General features: G+C 40.6%; 1 protein-coding gene across 1 annotated transcript in view; it reads left to right on the forward strand.

Moving 5' to 3' along the window:
- The window catches only part of LOC113046537 (endoplasmic reticulum metallopeptidase 1-like), a 40,735-nt gene that overhangs the window by 12,325 nt on the left and 5,646 nt on the right, over window positions 1–22,764 (forward strand). The window contains exons 8-12 of the mRNA XM_026207348.1: window positions 7,202–7,414; window positions 9,033–9,286; window positions 9,933–10,107; window positions 11,838–12,028; window positions 21,464–21,616. Coding sequence (XP_026063133.1) covers window positions 7,202–7,414; window positions 9,033–9,286; window positions 9,933–10,107; window positions 11,838–12,028; window positions 21,464–21,616 — 986 coding nt within the window. The remainder of the gene's footprint in view (window positions 1–7,201; window positions 7,415–9,032; window positions 9,287–9,932; window positions 10,108–11,837; window positions 12,029–21,463; window positions 21,617–22,764) is intronic.

The raw sequence follows: 22,764 nt of genomic DNA on the forward strand, positions 1-22,764 counted from the left end.
TGTTTTCATTCAGAAAGTTCTCAGCTGGTTTGTTTAAGATACTCGAGATACTTAACGAAAGAAAATCATACCCGAGACCAGCTGCACTCTCATTATACAAACACAAGCACACTCTCTCGCTAAGTGTTATTGTTCTGATAAGACTAACACCTTGACAAAATCAGAAGTCAGACGTATCAAAAGATGGACACTATTTTAATAAGGTCTTTATGCATAGAAATATTTCTTAGAGCTAGTTTTACTTTAAATAAATCAGGGAAAATGAGTGTGAGAGCACTATAATGCCATAAAAGAGCAGATTTGAGTGTAAATTTCTGCAGGTGATTAACTGACAATGTGCACATTAAAGAACATAGACACAGATCATCTCCATAATGACCAACAATCTACCAAGAGCAGTGCAAATTAGCATATGCTTTAAGACATGTGAAATAATGGCACAAATATCAGTTAACTGACCTGTGCAAACATTAGAGAGTCATGTTAAGTGATTTATTTAAATATTTTCCTCCCATAAATGTAGTGTCTGAAAGGGAAACTCCAATAAATGCATAAGGTAAGCCACAAAAATAACTGTCTGTGCCTTTTCAGTGCTAACTTTGCAACGTGTGCCTATAATAAACCCTGACCGTTTTTAAAGATCAAAAGAAAGTTTCTAGTGACACAAGCTTTTAGTACATTTCACAGCTTGTGCAAAAGTGGTTAATGTCAGTTATTAAACAGATTCATCTTTTGACATTACTACAGAAGAGACTCCTTCAGCTTTCGTAATATTATGAAATTTATTTCTGTGCTGCTGAAGTTCAAGACTGGTTTAGTTAATAAACCTAAATTAAAAACCTAAAACTTGTACTTGTACGGCGCAAATCACAAAATCCTACTGGCCTTAATGTATATTGATTACTCATCTCTTCATTCTCTGCTAATGTGTCCACTGCTACATTTACATACTATCACAACAACATTAACTATTTGCCTAAATCTCACAGTCTTTTAAAACATTTCCTCCCTCCTTTGTATTCATTCTCCCCTCCTTCATCAACTCTAACAGCTGACGATTTTAACCACATTCTTTATTAATATTAAATAAATTACGAACCTCAGTGCACAATTTGCCACACCACAACCTGTCAAGCACATCTTACCAGCAAACATATTCATCCTCCTCTTCACTCTCTAATGCAGAAGTCTCTAAACGCATCCTTTCCAATCATCTTACTACAAGTCCACTTGATCATATTCCATCTCAACTACTTCAAGCAATTTCTCCTGCCGTTGTGCACTCACTCACTCACATCGTTAGTACATCCCTCCACACTGCTGTTTTTCCCTCAAAATAAAACAGGCTCATATAACCCCACTTCTTAAGAAACCCACTCTTAACTCTTAATTTTTTAGAGAACTACAGACTGGTTATCCGTATACCTTTCATTGCAAAAACAATGGAACAATTTGTGTTCAACCAAGTCTCTACATTTCTCACACAGAACAACCTCCTTGACAGCAACCAATCTGGCTTCAGAAGTGGACATCTTTATTTATATAGTGCTTTAAACAAAATACATTGTGTCAAAGCAACTGAACAACATTCATTAGGAAAACCGTGTGTCAATAATGCAAAATGATAGTTAAAGGCAGCTCATCATTGAATTCAGTGATGTCATCTCTGTTCAGTTAAATAGTGTCTGTGCATTTATTTGCAATCAAGTCAACGATATCGCTGTAGATGAAGTGACCCCAACTAAGCAAGCCAGAGGCGACAGCGGCAAGGAACCGAAATTCCATCGGTGACAGAATGGAGAAAAAAAACTTGGGAGAAACCAGGCTCAGTTGGGGGGCCAGTTCTCCTCTGACCAGACGAAACCAGTAGTTCAATTCCAGGCTGCAGCAAAGTCAGATTGTGCAGAAGAATCATCTGTTTCCTGTGGTTTCCTGTGGATAAGCTGAATTTCTCATACCACATTGCTAAAACTGCCGGGTCCTGCAGATTTACTTTATTCAACATCAAGAAGATCGAGCCCTTTTTTTCGGAACATGCTGCACAACTCCTTGTTCAAGCTCTTGTTCTGTCCAGGCTGAACTATTGCAATGCCCTCTTAGCAGGTCTTCAAGCCAGTTCTATCAAACCTTTACAATTAATTCAGAACATGGCAGCAAAATAAATCTTTAATGAGCGGAAAATAATGCACGTCACACCTCTGCTCATCAGTTTGCACTGGCTACCAATAGCTGCTCGCATTAAAATTTAAGGTATTAATATTTACCTACAAAACCACCAATGGTTCTTCACCTCTTTACCTAAATTCATTACTTCAGACTTATATGCCCTCTAGAAGATTGCATTCTGTAAGTCAACAGTGTATTTTTGTTACATCTCAAAGAGGCATAAAATCAGGTTCACTGACTTTTTCATTGAAGGGTTTCATTGCAATTATTTCATTAATGACTCACCTTAATTTTGTTCCAAACCTGTAAAACCTCATCTTCGGAACTCAGTTTAAGATATTTGAGATTTAGTCTGAGAGCTTCAGTCCCTCCATTGAAACTGTGTGTACGGCATACTGTCCATGTCCAGCAAGGTAATAAAAACATCATTAAAGTAGTCCATGTGACATCAGAGGGTCAGTTAGAATTTGTTGAAGCATCGAAAATACATTTTGGTCCAAAAATAATAACAACTACAACTTTATTCAGCATTGTCTTCTCTTGGTCTGTTGTAAGTTCGTTCGCTGCAGTGTAGTGATATCCGTTTTGTGAACGAATCATTCGATTTAATCGTTTCTTCTTGAATCAGTTCATTAGTCGAACTGAATCGTTTGAAACGGTTAGCATCTCCAATAAGCATTAATCCACAAATTACTTAATCTGTTAACTTTTTAAATGTGGTTGACACTCCCTCTGAGTTAAAATAAACCAATATCCCGGAGTAATTAATTTACTCAAACAGTACACTGACTGAACTGCTGTGAAGAGAGAGCTGAAGATGAACACAGAGCCGAGCCAGATAATGAACAAAAGATTGACTCATTCTCGAGTCAAGAACCGGTTACATCGGTAACCAGTACACTCAATCAAGAACCATTTCTGTTGGACGCGTCAGATTTGAGAACCGAGGAGCTGATGATGATGCGCATGTGTAATTCAGCGTCAAGCAGATGGACACAGAGTGTCTGAAAAGAGTAACGTACTCGGTTACTAACGTAACCTCGGTTCCCTGAAATACGGGAATGAGTACTGTGTCGAAGACGCATATGGGAAAAACCCCTTTTTTCTCCTGAACTGAAGCCTTATTCAATCACGCAGTGAAACTGTACAGCCATTGGATCATGCAGTGTTATTAAAACAAACCAATGGCTTGGCCGAAATGGGCGGGGAATCTGGCTATATATTGCCCGCTTCGCCACAGGAATTCAGGTTACTTCGACTGAAGCGACGACTGAGTTGTGCAGCCTTTTTAGCATGGCAAGGAATGCAGTACTCATTCCCGTATTTCAGGGAACCGAGGTTACGTTAGTAACCGAGTACGTTCCCTTTCAATACTTCTCTCGTACTGCGTCGAAGACGCATATGGGAACCCAGTTCAATCACGCCATGCTAAGAAGGGAGGACGACCAACGCAATCACACTTGATTTGTTAAACCAAGATATTACAATAGCAACTAGGGGCAGAATAAGCTCAATGAGGTTACGTCTGGCCTAGCCTGATCATCCCGTGTTTGTATCGCCTCAGTACCCAAGGGACCGAGTGATTACGAGTAGAGTTTGAGCCTTGGGCAAGAATGGCCAAGAGGATGCAAATGAGGAACAAGAAGGTGGCCTTCACACAGAAAGTACCCTAGCATGAAGCGCCGGGACGTCTAGATTGTAAAATCTAGCAAATGTGGATGGCGAGCTCCAGCCAGCCACCTCACAAATTTCTGCGATAGTCACACCACTAGACCATGCCCAAGACGAAGACACTGCTCTCGTCGAATGGGCTCTTACTCCAATTGGGCTTTGCAGGCCCAGAGAAGAGTAGACTAGCTGGATTGCATCAACAATCCACCTTGAAAGTCTTTGCTTAGAGACCGGTAACCCTCTGGTGCGGTTTCCAAAGCATGTGAAGAGCTGTTCTGATCGTCTTATTGGCGCAGAACGCTCTATGTAGACTTTTAGAGCCCTCACTGGGCAAAGTAGATTCAGCCCTGGATCCTCCTCTGTGTTTTGTAACGCAGAGAGGGTTACCACTTGTGCTCTAAAGGGTGTGGAGAGCACCTTTGGCACATAGCCATGCCTCGGTTTCAGGACGACCCTCGAGTCATTAGGCCCGAATTCTAGGCAATTAGGGCTTATCGAAAGTGCTTGGGTTTTCGAAAGTGCTCGGGTTTTCACCATGGTCTGAGCACCATGTGGAGAACACAGACCATTTGGAGGCATAGAGGCGTCGTGTAGACGGAGCTCTATCCTGTGAAATTGTGTCTAGCACACGCTCAGGGAGTCTCGCGGGCTACCGTCGAGTGACCAAAGGTGCAGAGACCACTTCTCTGGGTGTGGATGCCAAATCGTCCCGTCCGCCTGAGAAAGGAGGTCCCGTCTCAGGTGAATGGGCCATGGGGCTGCAGTCAGCATCTGCGACAGGTCGGCTATCCAGAGCTGATTTTCCCTGAATGGGGCTACAAGCAGAACCCTGCATCTCTGGTCCCTGACCCACCTAATTACTTGGGGAATCAGAGGAACCGGAGGAAAAGCATAAAGAAGATAGTTGGGCCAGTCCTGGGACAACGCGTCCTCGATCTTGGAAAAATATGTTGGGCAATGAGAGTTGTCTTTTGAGGCAAAGAGGTCTATTTCCGCTCTGCCAAAGACCTCCCATATCTTCTGAACCGTCTGCGGGTGGAGTCTCCACTCTTCTGAGGAGACTCCGCTTCTTGACAGCATATCCGCGCCCTTCTTCAGCTTGCCCGGAAGATGCACTGCTCTCAGGGACCCCAAATTGCTTTGGGTCCATTCCAGCAGTCGCGACGTTAGTCTGAAGAGACGCGTCGATGACAGCCCACCTTGGTGATTTATGTAAGAGACCACCGTCATGCTGTCTGATCTGACCAGCACGTGGTGGCTCTTTAGGTCTGACAGGAAGCTCTGGCAGGCTCGTTTAACTGCAGTCATCTCGAGGCAGTTGATGTGAAGCCTGCTCTCCTCTTTCGACCATTGGCCGAAAGCGGGTTTTCCTTCGCACAGCGCGCCCCAACCCTTGTTGGACGCGCCTGTGGAGATCACTTTCCTTCTGCAAACCATACCAAGTGGAGCACCCCGTTCCATCCATTGCATGTTCCTCCAAGGGGTCAGGGCCGAAATACAGTCCTGACTCACCTTGATATTCAAGCATCCGTGACGCCATGCACGAGGTGGAACACGCGGTTTCAGCCAATATTGGAGGGGGCGCATACGTAGCAGCCTGAGCTCCAGCACCGGTGATGCCGCCGCCATAAGACCCAGCAGCTTCTGGAATGTCTTTAGGGGTCGAGAAGCACCTATTTTGAAAGAGGCCGCAAGTCGCTGTAGAGCCGCAGCGCGCTCCTTCACCATTGTTGCCCTCATCGTTACTGAGTCTAACACTAGTCGGCTGGGGGACAGTGAGCTCTTGACAAAATTCACCCTGAGCCCCAGGCATTCCAGAAGGCTGAGGAGCACAGTTCTGTAACCCAATGCAATATCCACCCCACGTGTGATTTTCCCTGATCAAGCTAATTAATCTAGTTCTCTCTATTTAAATAATTCCGACTTCGAGGTAGAGTTAGAGTAGAGTCTGGAACAAGTAGTGCCTCCCTAGCTCCAATCATCAAACCAGCATCGACTTTGGAAAGCTCTCCTACGTCTCCTGAGTTTCCTTCATCTCCGCTGGTCCCATCCAGCTCTCCATCATCTCAGGAGTCTCCTTCACCTCCACTGGCCCTTTCAAACCCCCCTTCATCGCCAGAGCGCCCTCCAGGGCCTGCTCCTCCAGAGCACCCACCAGAGCCCGCACCTCCTGAGTGACCCCAGATTCCCTAGTTCTCCCCAAGACCCGTGGCCAAGCTGGCTAAGGTCACAGAGGATCCGCCATGTCCTCCCGAGCTACCAGCTCCACCATGGCAACCCCAACTTCCTGCTCTACCCTGAATGCTCTCCTTGTCTCTACACTGTTTCTGTCCTGCACCAGCCTCCGGGGCGCCTGCCCCCTCACAGATGTTACTATTACTATTGATGCGGGTCGATATCTACAATGTGTTGGTTTCCGTTTAGTTCCAGTTTGCTCCTTTTTAGTTCATCTACATTCATTTAGATCACCTGTTCCCTTGTTTTTAGTTGTCCTCATCACTTGTCTGCCCCTTGTTATCTGCCCTATTTGAGTTTGAGCCCATTCTGTTCTCCCTTGTCCTTGATTAATGTTACGTTTGAATGGTCAAAGTTTGTTTATTAAAAACAATTTTTTCCTACTCCTTCGTTTCCCTCTTCTAAATCCACAGCCACCTGACAGCGTTAAGCTAACTGACACTTTTCATTAGCAGCTCTGTTATTTTGTTATTGTTTGCTCTTTTGTTAGTTTTGATTGCTTCTATTGTCCTTATTTGTAAGTAGCTTTGGATAAAAACATCTGCTAAATGACTAAATGTAAATGTTAATACTTGCTCAGTAAATGCATGTGTCTGTGTGTGTGTGTGTGTGTGTTAGATCTGCTCTCTTGTTCTGTAATGTAATGATTGACTTTGACTGTTGTATTGTTTTTGTAAAGCTGCAGAAGAGCAATATAATGAAAGATACCAATGTTCCGTAAGTAACTATGTTTATTAATAAAAATAATAATCAAAATGAATAAGCCATTAGTATTATAAGCAAATAGACCAAAATGAATAAGCCATTAGTATTATAAGCAAATAGACTATTGTATTCAGCTCATGTGCTACACTTATGTTTGCATAACTTTTAAACCTTGGTTTGTCCAATCAGAATGTAGAGCCAGTGCTGTGTGTTTCATGGTATTATAATAATTCTCTGTGGATCAGACGTCACTGATGCTGCTGTAATGTGTCATCCGTCATTCAGCTGTTGACTTAGATTTATAGCTGTGTGAGCACCTTAAACATGAAGCGTGAGGAGAGACCGTTTTTTATACAGTTGGACAAATACTGTATGTATCAGTTGTTTTGAGAATGATGGACTTCATGTTTATCTCTGTCATCAGGCGACAACATCCTGTCCGTCCTCAAGCACTTGGTGATGTCAGATGAACTGGCGGATTCCTCTGAGTATCGCCATGGTACCATGGTGTTCTTCGACATGCTTGGATTGATGATGGTGTCATATCCTGCTCACGTTGGCACTGTTATCAACTACCTGGTGGCTGTCGCCGCGGTGATCTACCTGGGCGGGAAATGCTTGTTAACCAGCAGTGTGGGTACGTAATGGATAACATGACCTAATATGTCTTTTACTAATTGTGTTTGTTTATTTTCATGTTATCACTTAATGTTTAAGACATTTTGTTTATGGGCATTTTTAAAAAGAACACTTCTTTGAACATTTTTGATTTACTATTAAATTTCATGAGACTTATATAATTGATGTATTTTATAATATTTATACTATTCATTATATTTTTGATTTTATTAAAAATAGTATTGTTAAATATGTTAAAATATATTGTTAAAGTATTGCATTGTCTATGTTTATTGATGTTCCTGTGTTTAGATAATTATTTTAATATCTACTAATACTATTTATTTATTAATTTGTTAATTTATTCATTCCCCTTACGAAAGGAAAATATATTTACCAATATATTTCTTAAAATATAGTGTGATATATTGTAATATATTATTTTCCCCTTTTTATTTTCTATTATATATTTGAATACATTGAATAATATATTGATGATACATATAATATATAGGATCTATAAATAATCGATTCCGAGGCGTTGGGAATCGAGAGTCGATTCCAAAGGTTGGAATCGGTTCCATCAAGGGGAATCGACTCCTCATTCAGAGTATTTTTCAGTTCAACAAAGCTTATCTATGGGAGTCTCTCTAACAGAAGGCTACATCCGACAAAGGCTGTACACATTTAAATTCATGAAAATAAACAGAAAGAAAACGAGCCAGACCTGATCATTTGAATTTTAGGATGTAGCCTTTCGTTTCAGAAGCACAATTCACCTAAGCCATAATTACAACAGTTGTAAGATAAAATATTATTTTCAATTATATATAATATAAACGATTCAGAGGTTATTTTACGGTGGAACTGGCTTGTCCAAAATTTTGAGCGCTGCATGAACGAATAGATCATGACGTCACTGAGGGTCTTGATCTTATTACCATCTAAAATATTTTTTTTAAAACATTTTTATCAGCCAATGATAATTATAAATAATATGTCACAAGCATAGATCAGTGGACGAGAGTGCATCTGATTGACAGAGCTATATCAGTCATTAATGTTCTGGTTATTTTGTTTCAGTGTACGGTTTGTTAATATTGTGCAAAGTATACAAAGTAAACTTCATCATTCAGCTGAACTGTGCACATTTATTGTAGACACTTCATATCTTATTTAATTCATGCAATAAATGCATGTCCCTGCTGAGCTGGGCTATGGCTAATTTCACGGGCAAAGCTGAAAAAACTACAATTTTCGTATCGTCAATTAATTTTTCCAGCGTCATATTATAGGAAGGCTACATTATACGACCTATCCTGCAGTCATCATGGTGAGATTAAGTTCCTTTTAATCCAAAAAAAATAAAAAAAGAATTGGAAAAGAATTGAAAACAATAGTGAGGAATCGATTCTTGGAATTGATTCCATTCGATTCCAGGTCCAGGAATTGTGGAATCGAAAAGCCCTAATAATATATTGAAAAATATACAAATGATTGCCGCTTTCAATATACTGCAATATATTTTTGTTTCATTAGGGTAATTCATTCTTTTTCCATTAATTATTAATTCATTTCACTCACTCATTCACTTTATTCATTCATTCATTCCTTCATTGAAACACTGAATGTGACAGGGTGTAGGTCGGTGCGTCACATGACCTGTGCAGCTGGCCGGTACATGCGTGATCTGGTGTGCGCGATGTGTGTGCTGGTCTTGAGCTGGATCTTCTCTCTGCTAATGGTTCTGCTCGTGGCTTGGCTCATTATGCTGATGGGCCGCTCCATGTTCTGGTACAGTAACCTATATGCAGCCACCTATCTGTATGGACCCGCCGCTGTTGGCATTCTCCTACTGATCCACACGTTGCTGAAGAACCGCTGCTACAGGGTGAGTGATGGACAAGACACCACACACTTTACTGACACAAAAACTCATCTGTCATCATCACACCAGAAACAATATTCTGTGATTTCAGCCAACTGAAATCTAGAGCTGCAGCTCTTAGTAGCAGGTTTGCTGAAAGGTGTATTGCTACAGCAAAAGCTGCTTTTCCTCCATTGGGCCAAACGCATAGCACAATTGGATATAATTCTTCCGGAATGTTAACGTGTGCTGCTGGAATGCATGTACAGATGTCACCACTCAGGATCGGTTACTCATCTGTTGTCTGGTTGCTAGATTCTCTATAGCCGTGGTAAATGCACGGTTTGGCACAATGTTGAAATAGCAGCTAGAAACTACCACTAACCCACACCCTGACAGACAGATCCTTCAGCAATTATAAAGAACTTTCAGCACACCCACTGCTCCAAATTGCTGATCTGATGTCACACTTCAACAAATCTGCTTACCTTACCTAAACACACTTTTTTATGCCAAAGAAGTAGCACTATTTAAACAATAAATCATTTTATTTCCAATCAGTATCATTATTGAAGAGATGATGATGATGATGATGGCGATGAGAGAAATAGAAGCAAATCACCTGAAATTACTGTGTGTGTGTGTGTGTGTGCGTGTGTATGCGGTTCAGAGCATGAGTCGTGTGGATCTGGCCGAGCTCTTCTTTGATGGCAGTCTGCTGCTGTGGTGTTTTGTGCTGATCTTCTTCACTCACCGTGGATGGGGTTCTGCATATGTGCCCATGATGATGGTGCTGTTCCCGCTTATCAGCAAACTGCTGCTCACAAAGCTCTTCAGAGCCAGAGGTCAGAGGTCACACCACACACACCTGATTCACATCAATTCATCCCGTCTCCACTAGTGGACTGTTATGAGTACAGTAGAGTAAAATCATAAAACCCTGTGTTTTGTTATGTGGAGGGGTTGGGATGGACTCAGATGCAGACAGGAACCCACGAGGGGGAAAACAACGACTAGGGTAAAGACTAAATAACTAAACAGGACTGGGCTGACAAGATAAACAAGGACTCCAAACACTAACTACAAACAAACACTCACGGTAATACAAAGACTTCTTCAGGGATACAGAAACATATAGAGACACATCTGTAGAAGCAATCACATATGTGGAACACTCACAAGTAGGAACAGTCACGGTGTGGAACAAACTCAGTTGAACAATTAACCTACCAAAGACAGAGCACACGAGGGGATCTAAATAGGGGAACCAATTAAGACGTCACAAACTAAAGGGTTAGTTCACTTTCAAAGCATCCTAATTGTAATGAATGGTCCAAAGCATGTGTATCCATTTGTAGCACTTTATTGAATAAAGCAAGGTTAACAACAGGCAACGGTCAAACAAGAGTGGCAGGAATGTCAGAGGCAAGATGAAAGCAGAAACTATACTGGGCAGGAGTCAGGGCAACCAGCAAACAATCAAAGTTCTAGAAGGCAAGATCACAAGGGTATGTGGCAGAGAATCAGTGAAGTCAAACTGTCCAGGGTCACACACAGAATAAACTGGTAGGGAAAATGCTCAGAAATGTTGGATGGGGCAAAACAAAACTTTGCAGTGAGTGTGTGTGTGAACGCTGGTTAAATAGTCCAGTGATGAGTCCAGGGGGAACTTAATACGATGGTGAGGGGGGCCTCTGGTGGCCATCTGAGAGAGCCACAGAGGTCTGATCCATGACAGAGCCCCTCCCTTGTGAGCGGCCCCGGACGCGAGGGGCAGTCTGACTCTGCTGCCTTCCACGGGGATGAGGTGCGGATCGAGTTGGATGAGCTTGATGAAACTCAAATGTGAGTGTGGGATGCAGGATATCATGGGCGTTCACCCAAGACCTTTCCTCTGGGCCATATCCTTCCCAGTCGACCAGATACTGCAGCACTCATCCTCTGTGATGGGAATCCAGAATCCTACCTGGTATGCCTCCTTACCATCCATGATTAGGGGAGGAGTACTCTCGTCTGCAACCTCGTCCTGGTCTCTCCTTCTTGAGAGATTGATTAACTGTATTAATAACGTATTAATAATCTCTTGAACAGTATTTATGTACAGATTTATGCATTATGTACTCTATATACAGCTGTATAAATGAAGAGATATGCATATATATTCACATAATACTTGAGAAAGAGTCAATTATTAAAGATGTAGAATGAAATACAGAACACAGGTAATGATTCCCGTGTAAGCTGTTTAGGCTAGAGATGGCATGAGGCACAAATTGTTTTTATGGCTAGATGTTCTAGCGCTCAGAGATCTGTAGCGTCTGCCTGACCAGAACATTGAGGAGAGAAGTGTCCAGGGTGAGATGGATCTATGATGAAGTTACAGTACCTAACCATTTCTTCACTCTGGATATGTACAAGTACTGAAGGCTGGGCAGGTGCACACTAATGATCCTTTCTGCTGTCCAAACAGACCGTTGCAGTTGGACTGAGGTCATTTATGATGTAGTGCCACATGGTTTGTGCTCATCATTTATGCGGTGTAAGTGTGTGTGTGTGTGTGTGTGTGTGTTTGTAGGAGCATCTCTTCAGTACTCCATCCTGTACCTGATGGGTCTTGCTGTGCCGTATGTCTACATCATGTTCCTCATTCGGGTGGTTTTTGTGGTCTTTACACCGATTCAGGGCCGCAGCAAAGACGAAATCCCACCCGACATCATCCTGGCATCACTTGTTACCTTGGCAACCATTATTCTGTCTTCCTACTTTGTGAGTCATACAGATCAACTGTAAAATATCAAACAATTCAATTAAAACGTTCAGAATTAGGGGTCGATCAGGGCCAATGCAAAAAACCAATTATTACAGGTCAAGTAGACCGATAACAAATATTTTAAAATGATATACCTGTACACACCCACACACACACACACACACACACAGACACACACACATATATATATATATATATATATATATATATACACATACCCGATTCCAAAAGTTGGGACACTATACAAATTGTGAATAAAAACAGAATGCAATGATGTGGAAGTTTAAAATTTCAACATTTTATTCAGAATACAACATAGATGACATATCAAATGTTTAAACTGAGAAAATGTATAATTTTAAGGGAAAAATAAGTTAATTTTAAATTTCATGGCATCAGCACATCTCAAAAAAGTTGGGACAAGGCCATGTTTACCACTGTGTGGCATCCCCGCTTCTTTTTATAACAGTCTGCAAACGTCTGGGGACTGAGGAGACAAGTTGCTCAAGTTTAGGAATAGGAATGTTTTCCTTGTCTTGTGTAATACAGACTTCTAATTTTTCAACTTAGTTCTTATTTTTCACATCTCCTTCTTAATGATGTGCCAAATGTTTTATGTGAGTGAAAGATCTGGACTGCAGGCTGGCCATTTCAGTACCCGGATCCTTCTTCTACACAGCTATGATGTTGTAATTGATGCAGTATGTGGTCTGGCATTCTCATGTTGGAAAATGCAAGGACTTCCCTTCAGCTGGATGGGAGCATATGTTGTTCTAGAACTTGGATTTACCTTTCAGCATTGATGGTGCCTTTCCAGAGGTGTAAGCTGCCCATGTAACTCATGCAACCCCCATGATGCAGGCTTCTGAACTGAGCGCTGATGAAAACTTGTAATTGTCAACTTGTCCTCTTTAGTCCGGTTTTGCAAAAAAGAACTTCAAATTTTGATTCGTTTGACCACAGAACAGTTTTCCACTTTGCCACAGTCCATTTTTAAACGAGCCTGGCCCCTGAGAAAACGCCTGCGCTTCTGCGTCATGTTTAGATATGTCTTCTTTTTTGGACTATAGCATTTCAGCCGGCAACGGCGAATGGCACGGTGGATTGTTTTCACTGACAATGTTTTCTGGAAGTATTCCTGAGCCCATGTTGTGATTTCCATTACAGTAGCATTCCTGTATGTGAGTCTAAGCCGTCTAAGGGCTCGGAGATCATGGGCATCCAGTATGGTTTAGCGGCCTAGACCCTTACGCACAGAGATTATTCCAGATTCTCTTAATCTTTGGATGATATTATGCTCTGTAGATGATGATAACTTCAAACTATTTGCCATTTTTCTCTGAGAAACTCCTTTCTGATATTGCTCCACTATTTTTCAACACAGCATTGGAGGAATTGGTGATCCTCTGCCCATCTTGACTTCTGAGAGCCACTGCCACTCTGAGAGGCACTTTTTATACGCAATCATGTTGCCAATTGACTTAATAAGTTGCAAATTGGTCCTCCAGCTGTTACATTGAACTTTTCCTCTTATTGCTACCTGTCCCAACTTTTTTGGAATGTGTACCTCTCATGAAATTTGAAGTGTAATCTATATTCTATTGTGAATATAATATAGGTCTATGAGATTTGTAAATGATTCCATGCCCTTTTTACTCACAATTTGTACAGTGTCCCAACCTTTTTGGAATCGGGTTTGTATGTGTCTGGTGAAAATGAAAATGAATGTATATTTAAGAATAACAAGGCAAAAACTGTCTTACCTGGAGTTGGTTGAGTGTAGTACTCCCATGCTGAACTTCTTACTCCTGTTTTCCTCTGTGCATCCGTCTGCAATGGCATAATTTTCATCTGTCAAATTCAAAATTTATGTTCATAAGCTTTTTAAATTTTATATTTAAAAGAATATAATAAGAAGCAGAATAAGACAAATAAGTTACCAATCATATAAAATAAGTATTAATAAAAAAAATAAAATCAATTTGTACTACAGAGGTAGCACAAAAGAACACAAGTGGTTTGTATGTTCCTTTTCAGATGTTTAATGAGGCTCAGGGGTGGCATGACTGCAAGTAAATTCATGTGGAGATTAATATTTTAAATATAAAATTTTGAATACAGATATATTAAATTATTTAAATAACTGCAATTATACATAAAAATTAAACTGAAACCACCAGCAGGTGGTGGCAAGTCACTGAACTATTCAGTGATAAAATCATTCAATTGAATGGCTGATTCATTCAGGAATGAAACAAGTCTTTATGAATGGGTATCATGAATCACTCACTAGATTCGTTGTTGCAAATCTTTTTTCCTCAATTGACGGAAATCTGTCATAGCGATAGAAAACATCAAACCCTGTATTATGTATATCATACTGCCCCACAGTATTATATTTCTGATAATTTCTTTATGCTAACCCAAACTTATTTTTTGATGTGTTGCCATGAGGGAACATTTATATTTCTGTAGTCTTAAATAATATGATGATAGTTTTACTCAAATGAAACTGTCAAATACTCATGAAATGACTCAGATAGGAGCAATTCTGGAAATGTTCTTCATGCATTTATGTCCTCATGTACATGGTGGATTAATATGTAAACAGTATTTTTGTGGCTTAATATTTACAGATACTAATCCATATTTTTATTAATTCTTCCAAACTTTGAAGCAAGTCAGAAAAATGTCAACACGGTGCAGCGTCTCGTTCCCTAGGGGAACTATGGTTACATAAGTAACCTAGAGACATTCCCCTTCAGGAACTTGAGCTTTGTCGAAAAAGAATCGTGATAAAACAATTCACCCAATATTATTGGCAACGCACGAGCCACTAGATTCTAAAATGGGTAAGACTTTCTTCTCTCAAGAAGAAAGGCCAGCGGGAGCAGAGCTAAACATCCAAGGTCCCACACTTTAGGGCATTTTAGCCCCATCAAGTGCTGACTGTGTGTGCTCTGCCCCAAACAACTCATAAATCGTGTGCTTCCCCGCCCCTAATTATAGCAAGGGAAAGGGAAAAACAAGAAATCTAAAATGTCCTATATACATCGTTGCTAATTCTTGGAGGAAGATAGCTACAGCATAAACTCACTCAAAGTGGGAAGAGACCGCAGTGCAGGTCTCCGAACCTCGAGCGAGAGAGAGAGCGCTAAATTCATATGTGATCCCCGTGATCCCATTCGCCGCCGTGGCTCTGCAACAGGGGGACAGGAGCCGTAGAGACTGCAAACAGAGACACACTCCATTTGTGCCTGATGGGAGCACGATGCACAATCAGCCCCCTCGAGCCCTGCATGTTCCGCTCCTAAATAACAAGACCATGATCACATGCACTCCAGTTAAACAGTTCATCATTGAATTCAGTGATGTCATCTCTGTTCAGTTAAATAGTGTCTGTGCATTTATTTGCAATCAAGTCAATGATATCGCTGTAGATGAAGTGACCCCAACTAAGCAAGCCAGAGGCGACAGCGGCAAGGAGCCGAAACTCCATCGGTGACAGAATAGAGAAAAAAACCTTGGGAGAAACCAGGCTCAGTTGAGGGGCCAGTTCTCCTCAGACGAAACCAGTAGTTCAATTCCAGGCTGCAGCAAAAACGGATTGTGCAGAAGAATCATCTGTTTTCTGTGGTCTTGTCCTGGTGGTCCTCTGAGAAAAGGTCTTTACAGGGGATCTGTATCTGGGGCTCTAGTTGTCCTGGTCTCCGCTGCCTTTCAGGGATGTAGAGGTCCTTTCTGGGTGCTGATCCACCATCTGATCTGGATACGTACTGGATCCGGGTGACTGCAGTGACCCTCTGATCTGGATACAGACTGCATCTGGTGGCTACGGTGACCTCGGAATAAGAGAGAAACAGACAAATATTAGTGTAGATGCCATTCTTCTAATGATGTAGCAAGTACATAGGGTGTTATGGGAAGTGTTTCCGGTTCCGGTTTACCTAATTAATGCAGCCTAAAAATCCTTTAACGGATTTAGATATTAAAAGCATATTAGTATGTTATGTGTAAGCACTCATTTTTCAACATCAAGAAGATCAAGCCCTTTCTTTCAGAACATGCTGCACAACTCCTTTTTCAAGCTCTTGTTCTGTCCAGGCTGGACTATTGCAATGCCCTCTTGGCAGGTCTTCCAGCCAATTCTATCAAACCTTTACAATTAATTCAGAACGCGGCAGCAAGATTAATTTTTAATGAGCCAAAAAGAATACACGCCACACCTCTGTTTATCAATTTGCACTGGCTTCCAATAGCTGCTCGCATAAAATTCAAGGCATTGATGTTTGCCTACAAAACTGCCACTGGCTCTGCACCAATTTACCTAAATTTGTTACTTCAGACTTATGTGCCCTCTAGAAGCTTGCGTTCTGCAAGTGAACATCGCTTGATTGTGCCATCCCAAAGAAGTACAAAGTCACTTTTACGGACTTTTAAATTAAATGTTCCCTCCTGGTGGAATGAACTCCCCAACTCAATCCGAGCAGCTGAGTCCTTAGCCATCTTCAAGAATCGGATTAAAACACATCTCTTCCATCTTGATTTGACCCTCTAACTTTAACACTCACTATTCTAATTCTATTCTTTAAAAAAATCTAACTACCTTTATAATCTTTTTGTATTCTATTTTCTTTTCATTTATTATGCAATTGTATATGTATGTGTGTGTGTATGTGTAAAGACCTCTAACTAGCTTGCTCTATTCTTTTATTTTTTATTTTTTATTCTATCTGTTTTCTTTTTATTTATTATATTATTTAAAATGATACGTGTACTGTGTTAACCTAACTGAGACTTGTTATAGCACTTATAAATCATTTCTCTTTTTGTTGTTTTCGATTGCTTCCACTGTCTTCATCTGTAAGTCGCTTTGGATAAAAGCGTCTGCTAAATGAATAAATGTAAAATGTAAATGTAATGTAATGTAAGCCAGGTTAAAGAGATGGGTCTTTAATCTAGATTTAAACTGCAAGAGTGTGTCTGCCTCCCGAACAATGTTAGGTAGGTTATTCCAGAGTTTAGGCGCCAAATAGGAAAAGTATCTGCCGCGCAGTTGATTTTGATATTCTAGGTATTATCAAATTGCCTGAGTTTTGAGAACGTAGCGGACGTAGAGGATTATAATGTAAAAGGAGCTCATTCAAATACTGAGGTGCAAAACCATTCAGGGCTTTATAAGTAATAAGCAATATTTTAAAATCTATACGATGTTTGATAGGGAGCCAGTGCAGCGTTGACAGGACCGGGATAATATGGTCATACTTCCTGGTTCTAGTAAGAACTCTTGATGCTGCATTTTGGACTAGCTGTAGTTTGTTTACTAAGCGTGCAGAACAACCACCCAATAAAGCATTACAATAATCTAACCTTGAGGTCCTAAATGCATGGATTAACATTTCTGCATTTGACATTGAGAGCATAGGCTGTAATTTAGATATATTTTTGAGATGGAAAAATGCAGTTTTACAAATGCTAGAAATGTGGCTTTCTAAGGAAAGATTGCGATCAAATAGCACACCTAGGTTCCTAACTGATGACGAAGAATTGACAGAGCAACCATCAAGTCTTAGACAGTGTTCTAGGTTATTACAAGCGGAGTTTTTAGGTCCTATAATTAACACCTCTGTTTTTTCAGAATTTAGCAGTAAGAAATTACTCGTCATCCAGTTTTTTATATCAACTATGCATTCCATTAGTTTTTCAAATTGGTGTGTTTCACCCATCTCCCAAAGTAACATATAAAATGTGAAGAGTAGCGGCCCTAGTACTGAGCCTTGAGGTACTCCATACTGCACTTGTGATTGATATGATACATCTTCATTCACTGCTACGAACTGATGGCGGTCATATAAGTACGATTTAAACCATGCTAATGCACTTCCACTGATGCCAACAAAGTGTTCAAGTCTATGCAAAAGAATGTTTTGGTCAATTGTGTCAAACGCAGCACTAAGATCCAATAAAACTAATAGAGAGATACACCCATGATCAGATGACAAGAGCAGATCATTTGTAACTCTAAGGAGAGCAGTCTCAGTACTATGATACGGTCTAAATCCTGACTGGAAATCCTCTCATATACCATTTTTCTCTAAGAAGGAATATTATTGTGAGGAGACCACCTTTTCTAGTATCTTGGACAGAAAAGGGAGATTCGAGATTGGTCTATAATTAACTAGTTCTTTGGGGTCAAGTTGAGTTTTTTTGATGGGAGGCTTAATAACAGCCAGTTTGAAGGTTTTGGGGACATATCCTAATGACAATGAGGAATTAATAAGTCAATAGTCAGAAGAGGATCTATGACTTCTGGAAGCACCTCCTTTAGGAGCTTAGATGGTATAGGGTCTAACATACATGTTGTTGATGCTGATCACTGAAGCAGCTCCAGTTAACAAGTGCTTTTGGAGTGAGACTGAATTCCTCATTGACTCCCAACAAAACAGATGGGCAGTGGGCAGAGATTGCTTTCGGCCACAGAATTATTTTATCAGTGAATTGGTGTTGAAAATGTCAGATACAGATAATCATAAAAACACTTGTAGTGTATAGGTCAGGCCAATAATAGGTAGTCCCCTAATCAGAGTCAAATATTCAAAATTGAAACCTTTAAATTTAAACATTAAAATGCAAACATCCTAATTCAAGTTCAAGTTGAATGAGAGGTTGTGGTCAGCAACCTGTTGCACACAGAGGGATAATCACTGGCACACAAGCAATAGGGAAAACTGCATAACGACGTACATTTTTAAATAATCATTCATAATAGTCACACAGCCTGTTAGGATCTACAAATACAATTAAAGTGTTAGATCTAATTGTGCTAGTCTACAGATGCACGTGCAGTTTCAATATTGGGGCAGATACGTTTCTGAGCTCCTGAATGTTTCTGTGTGTGCACAGCATGATCTCTGTGTGCGAGTTATGCGTGTATGTGTGTGTGTATCAATTGAAACAGCACATTAATATCAAACAGTGATTAAACTGAATTCTTTTAATCCACAGTTGGCCTTGTCACACACACAAACACACACACTCATACATACATACAGTGATGTTCAGTAGGGTTTTGTCACTTTGTTGTTATTGCGAATAAAACACTGACACATTGATAAAAAGTACATTAATATTTGCAACAACATTGATTTATTGAATAATTAAGTACATTTAATTCATTAATTTACCTTTGTGTTGAAATCTCATTGCTCTCTGCTGACTTTACCGACAACATCTTTGGCCCTATCACAATTCTATTTTATACCCCTTCCCCTTCCCCTACCCCTCCGCCTACCCCTTCCCCTTGTCCCTTGAAACATAAGCCGCGTTTCCACCGCAGGAACTTTACCCAGGAACTAGGGACTTTGGCCTGGTACTTGGTGTGTTTCCACCGCAGGAACCAGGAACTAAATAAAGTTCCGGGTAAAAAAATGCCCCTCAGAAAGTCCCTGCTGGCGATGTGGTACTTTTTCAGAGTTCCGGAACTTTCGGGGGCGGGACTTTGGCGCTAAACATTCTGATTGGTTGAGTTCACGCAGCATTGGTTGAGTTCAACCACCATTTATTCGGATCAACATTTTCAAAATATTACAGTTATTGTGTCATGAAATGTAATTTTAAAAGTATTTCAGGCGAGAATGTAGTTGTTTAAAACTCAAATATGTTGTTTATTTATAAAGACAGCGCCTATTTAAAAATGTGTTTTGCCGATCTCTGAGACGGTGAGCTTCACGCAATCAGCGGGAGCTCAGTGATCATCTATCCGCCGAGAAGCAGCATCACATTGGATAGACCTTCTGATATGTGCCGCTGGCTCTGATGTCTCTTTAGTGGTTAAACATAAAATATAATTCAGCTGCGGGGTAAATCTAACAGGTTTTCTATTTGGTCTGTATTCAATTTATCTATATGTTAAAATGAAAATAAAAAGGCAAGTCTATATTATATTTCGTTTGTAATGGCTGTATATAACGTTACACATATCCCTGAACTAGTACATTTCTGCAGCTGTTATTATGTTTAAATGAAAACGAAAGGAGGCAGTGGTATTTTATATCCTATTTTGTGTTATTGTAAATATACTGAGGGGAAATTGCTGTAGCCAAAGCCATCTGAGTTCACGCAGCATTGGTTGAGTTCAAACACCATTTATTCGGATCATTTTCAAATATTACTGTTATTGTGTCATAAAAATGTAATTTTAAAAGTATTTCAGGCGAGAATGTAGTTGTTTAAAACTCAAATCTGTGGTTTATTTATAAAGACAGCGCCTATTTAAAAATGTGTTTCGCCGATCTCAGAGACGGTGAGCTCCACTCGATCAGCGGGAGCTCAGTCCTCATGTATCCGCCGAGAAGCAGCCTCACATTGGATAGACCTTCTGATATGTGCCTCTGGCTCTGATGTGTCTTTAGTGGTTAAACATAAAATATAATTCAGCTGCGGAGTAAATCTAACAGGTTTTCTTTGGTCTGTATTCAATTTATCTATATGTTAAAATGAAAATAAAAAAGGCAAATTTATATAATATTTCGTTTCATTGTAATGGCTGCATATACACATATCCCTGAACTAAGTATATTTTTGCAGCTGTTATTATGCTTAAATGAAAACCAAAGGAGGCAGTGATATTTGATATCCTATTTCGTTTTATTGTAAATATACAGTAGGGAAAATTGCAGTAGCCAAGACGAGCTGACTGAAATTATCAAGTATAATATATATATATAGTATATAGTTACACTGCTGTTTATAGATTTACCGGACTTGCGCTGCTGCGGACATCACACTCCCCAGTCGAATGCACAAAGTCTGAATTAACTACCGATGATGCACGTCCAAAATCAGCATACTTTTTTTTTTTTTATCAGCTGTACTTTGTATTGAGAAACGCGTGCGGACTTACGTCACCAGTCATTTGCCTAATCTTCCCGGTACTTTACACCGCCGTGGAAACGCAGAAAGCAACAGGTCTGGGGGGAAAAAAGTTCCTGGGAAAAAAAGTTCCTGGTAAAAATGTTCCGGGTAATTTCGGTGGAAACGCGGCAATAGTGTCAAGGGGTAGGGGAGAAAATATTCCCCTAAAGATTGGGACACCACTACTATCCCGTCACACGCCATATGACGTTAGCAAATATTAGCGATTTTTTACAAATATTTCTTTGATTAACATGACATTGACATTCTTCATTTATGCCAAAAAAGCTTCATACCCCTTCGTTTGAAGTGTGGTCTCGAAAAATTAGTTTGAAGGGCTATCTGGCCCTTCCCCTTACCCCTACCCCTCCAACCAAAAGAGAATTGAGACACCCCTACCCCTTCACGTGAACGCGTAAAACAGAGGGGTAGGGGAAAGGGGATGGGCTAAGGGGTAGAATTGGGATTGGGCCTAAATCATCTTATTCCACTCATTGTCTGTTTTTCCTTCTCTCCAGATTCACTTCATCTATCTGTCCCAAAGTACGAAGCGGGTCTTGGCTGTTCTGGGGTCAGTGTTCACGCTGATGTTTGTTCTGGTCAGCTGTGGTCTGTTCTTCCCGTATTCTGCCGACCCATCCAGCCCACGACCCAAACGTGTCTTTGTCCAGGTACAGCTGTCACGGATTCATCTTTACCACAGGGTTTTTCACTTTACTGATACCATAAAATATTCTCTTTACTTTAAAGGTGCCATCTGTAATGTTTGGCAAAAAAAATCAAGTCTTACTCCACATTCCATACCAGATGGGGGCAGTATGCCTCAATAAAGTGAATTGGTCTACTCTAGAGTAACAAACGAGAAACGGCATAGTCTCTATGCTCCGCCCCTACTTTCACAACAACACTACAGCCATAGCCGAAGCCTAACTGTGCGTTTACAACGCCGGCGTCTAGAGTGTCAAAAATCCCTCTTGCCGCTCTGCTCGCGACGCTGCAGAAAGATTTGTGAGTGCTCAGATGCTCTAACGTAGATCGAATGCTTATTTTGTATTTAAAGCGGCCGCAGAGCAAACAAGCTTGTTGATCTCGTGCAGACTAACCACAAGGAGTTCTAAGTTAACCTCATTAAATATTGTTGTGGACGAAATATTAGGATCCTTCACTTAAAATGAACAATCTCAGACACCTTGGTCCACGTATCAATTTTAATTTATTTTTTATGTCCCTGTACGCAAACAGGGACACATCATAGATTAATACAAACGCTAAATAGCAATAATGAACCTGTCTTCTATGTGCCAACTCTCAAGCATTCACCGTGAGACACGCAATTGACTCTTTTCACACGCTTTCACGCCACACATAAATTGTTTCACGCTCAGAAAAACCACAAAGCAAAGAGGACACGGAGACCAACAGACTAGATAGAGCAGGTTAGTTATGATATAATAATAGGGCCGTGCAAAAAATCTAATGCGATCTTCATGCACCTCTCATCAGTAAAGACGCTCCTGTAGTTAGAAGTATATCTCCAGCATGTACGTTCAGATCAGGGTTGCCAGGTTTTCACAACAAATCCTGCCCAGTTGCTTCTTAAAAATAGTCCAAAACTAGCCCAATCGCGTTTCCGGGAGGTTCCCCGATAAAAATTGCTTCCCGGGTTAAAATATACATTTTTGGGAAGGGTTTCCCTGGTAAAATTAGCATTTTAGGGGCTAAATATCACGTTATTGGTATTGCTTCAAACCGCGGACATGAAAAACAACCGCACACTTGGCAACACTGGTTCAGGTGGAGCGGCAGTTACTAGACAGAG

Source organism: Carassius auratus, chromosome 28 (assembly GCF_003368295.1).
Source record: "Carassius auratus strain Wakin chromosome 28, ASM336829v1, whole genome shotgun sequence".
NCBI lineage: Eukaryota > Metazoa > Chordata > Actinopteri > Cypriniformes > Cyprinidae > Carassius > Carassius auratus.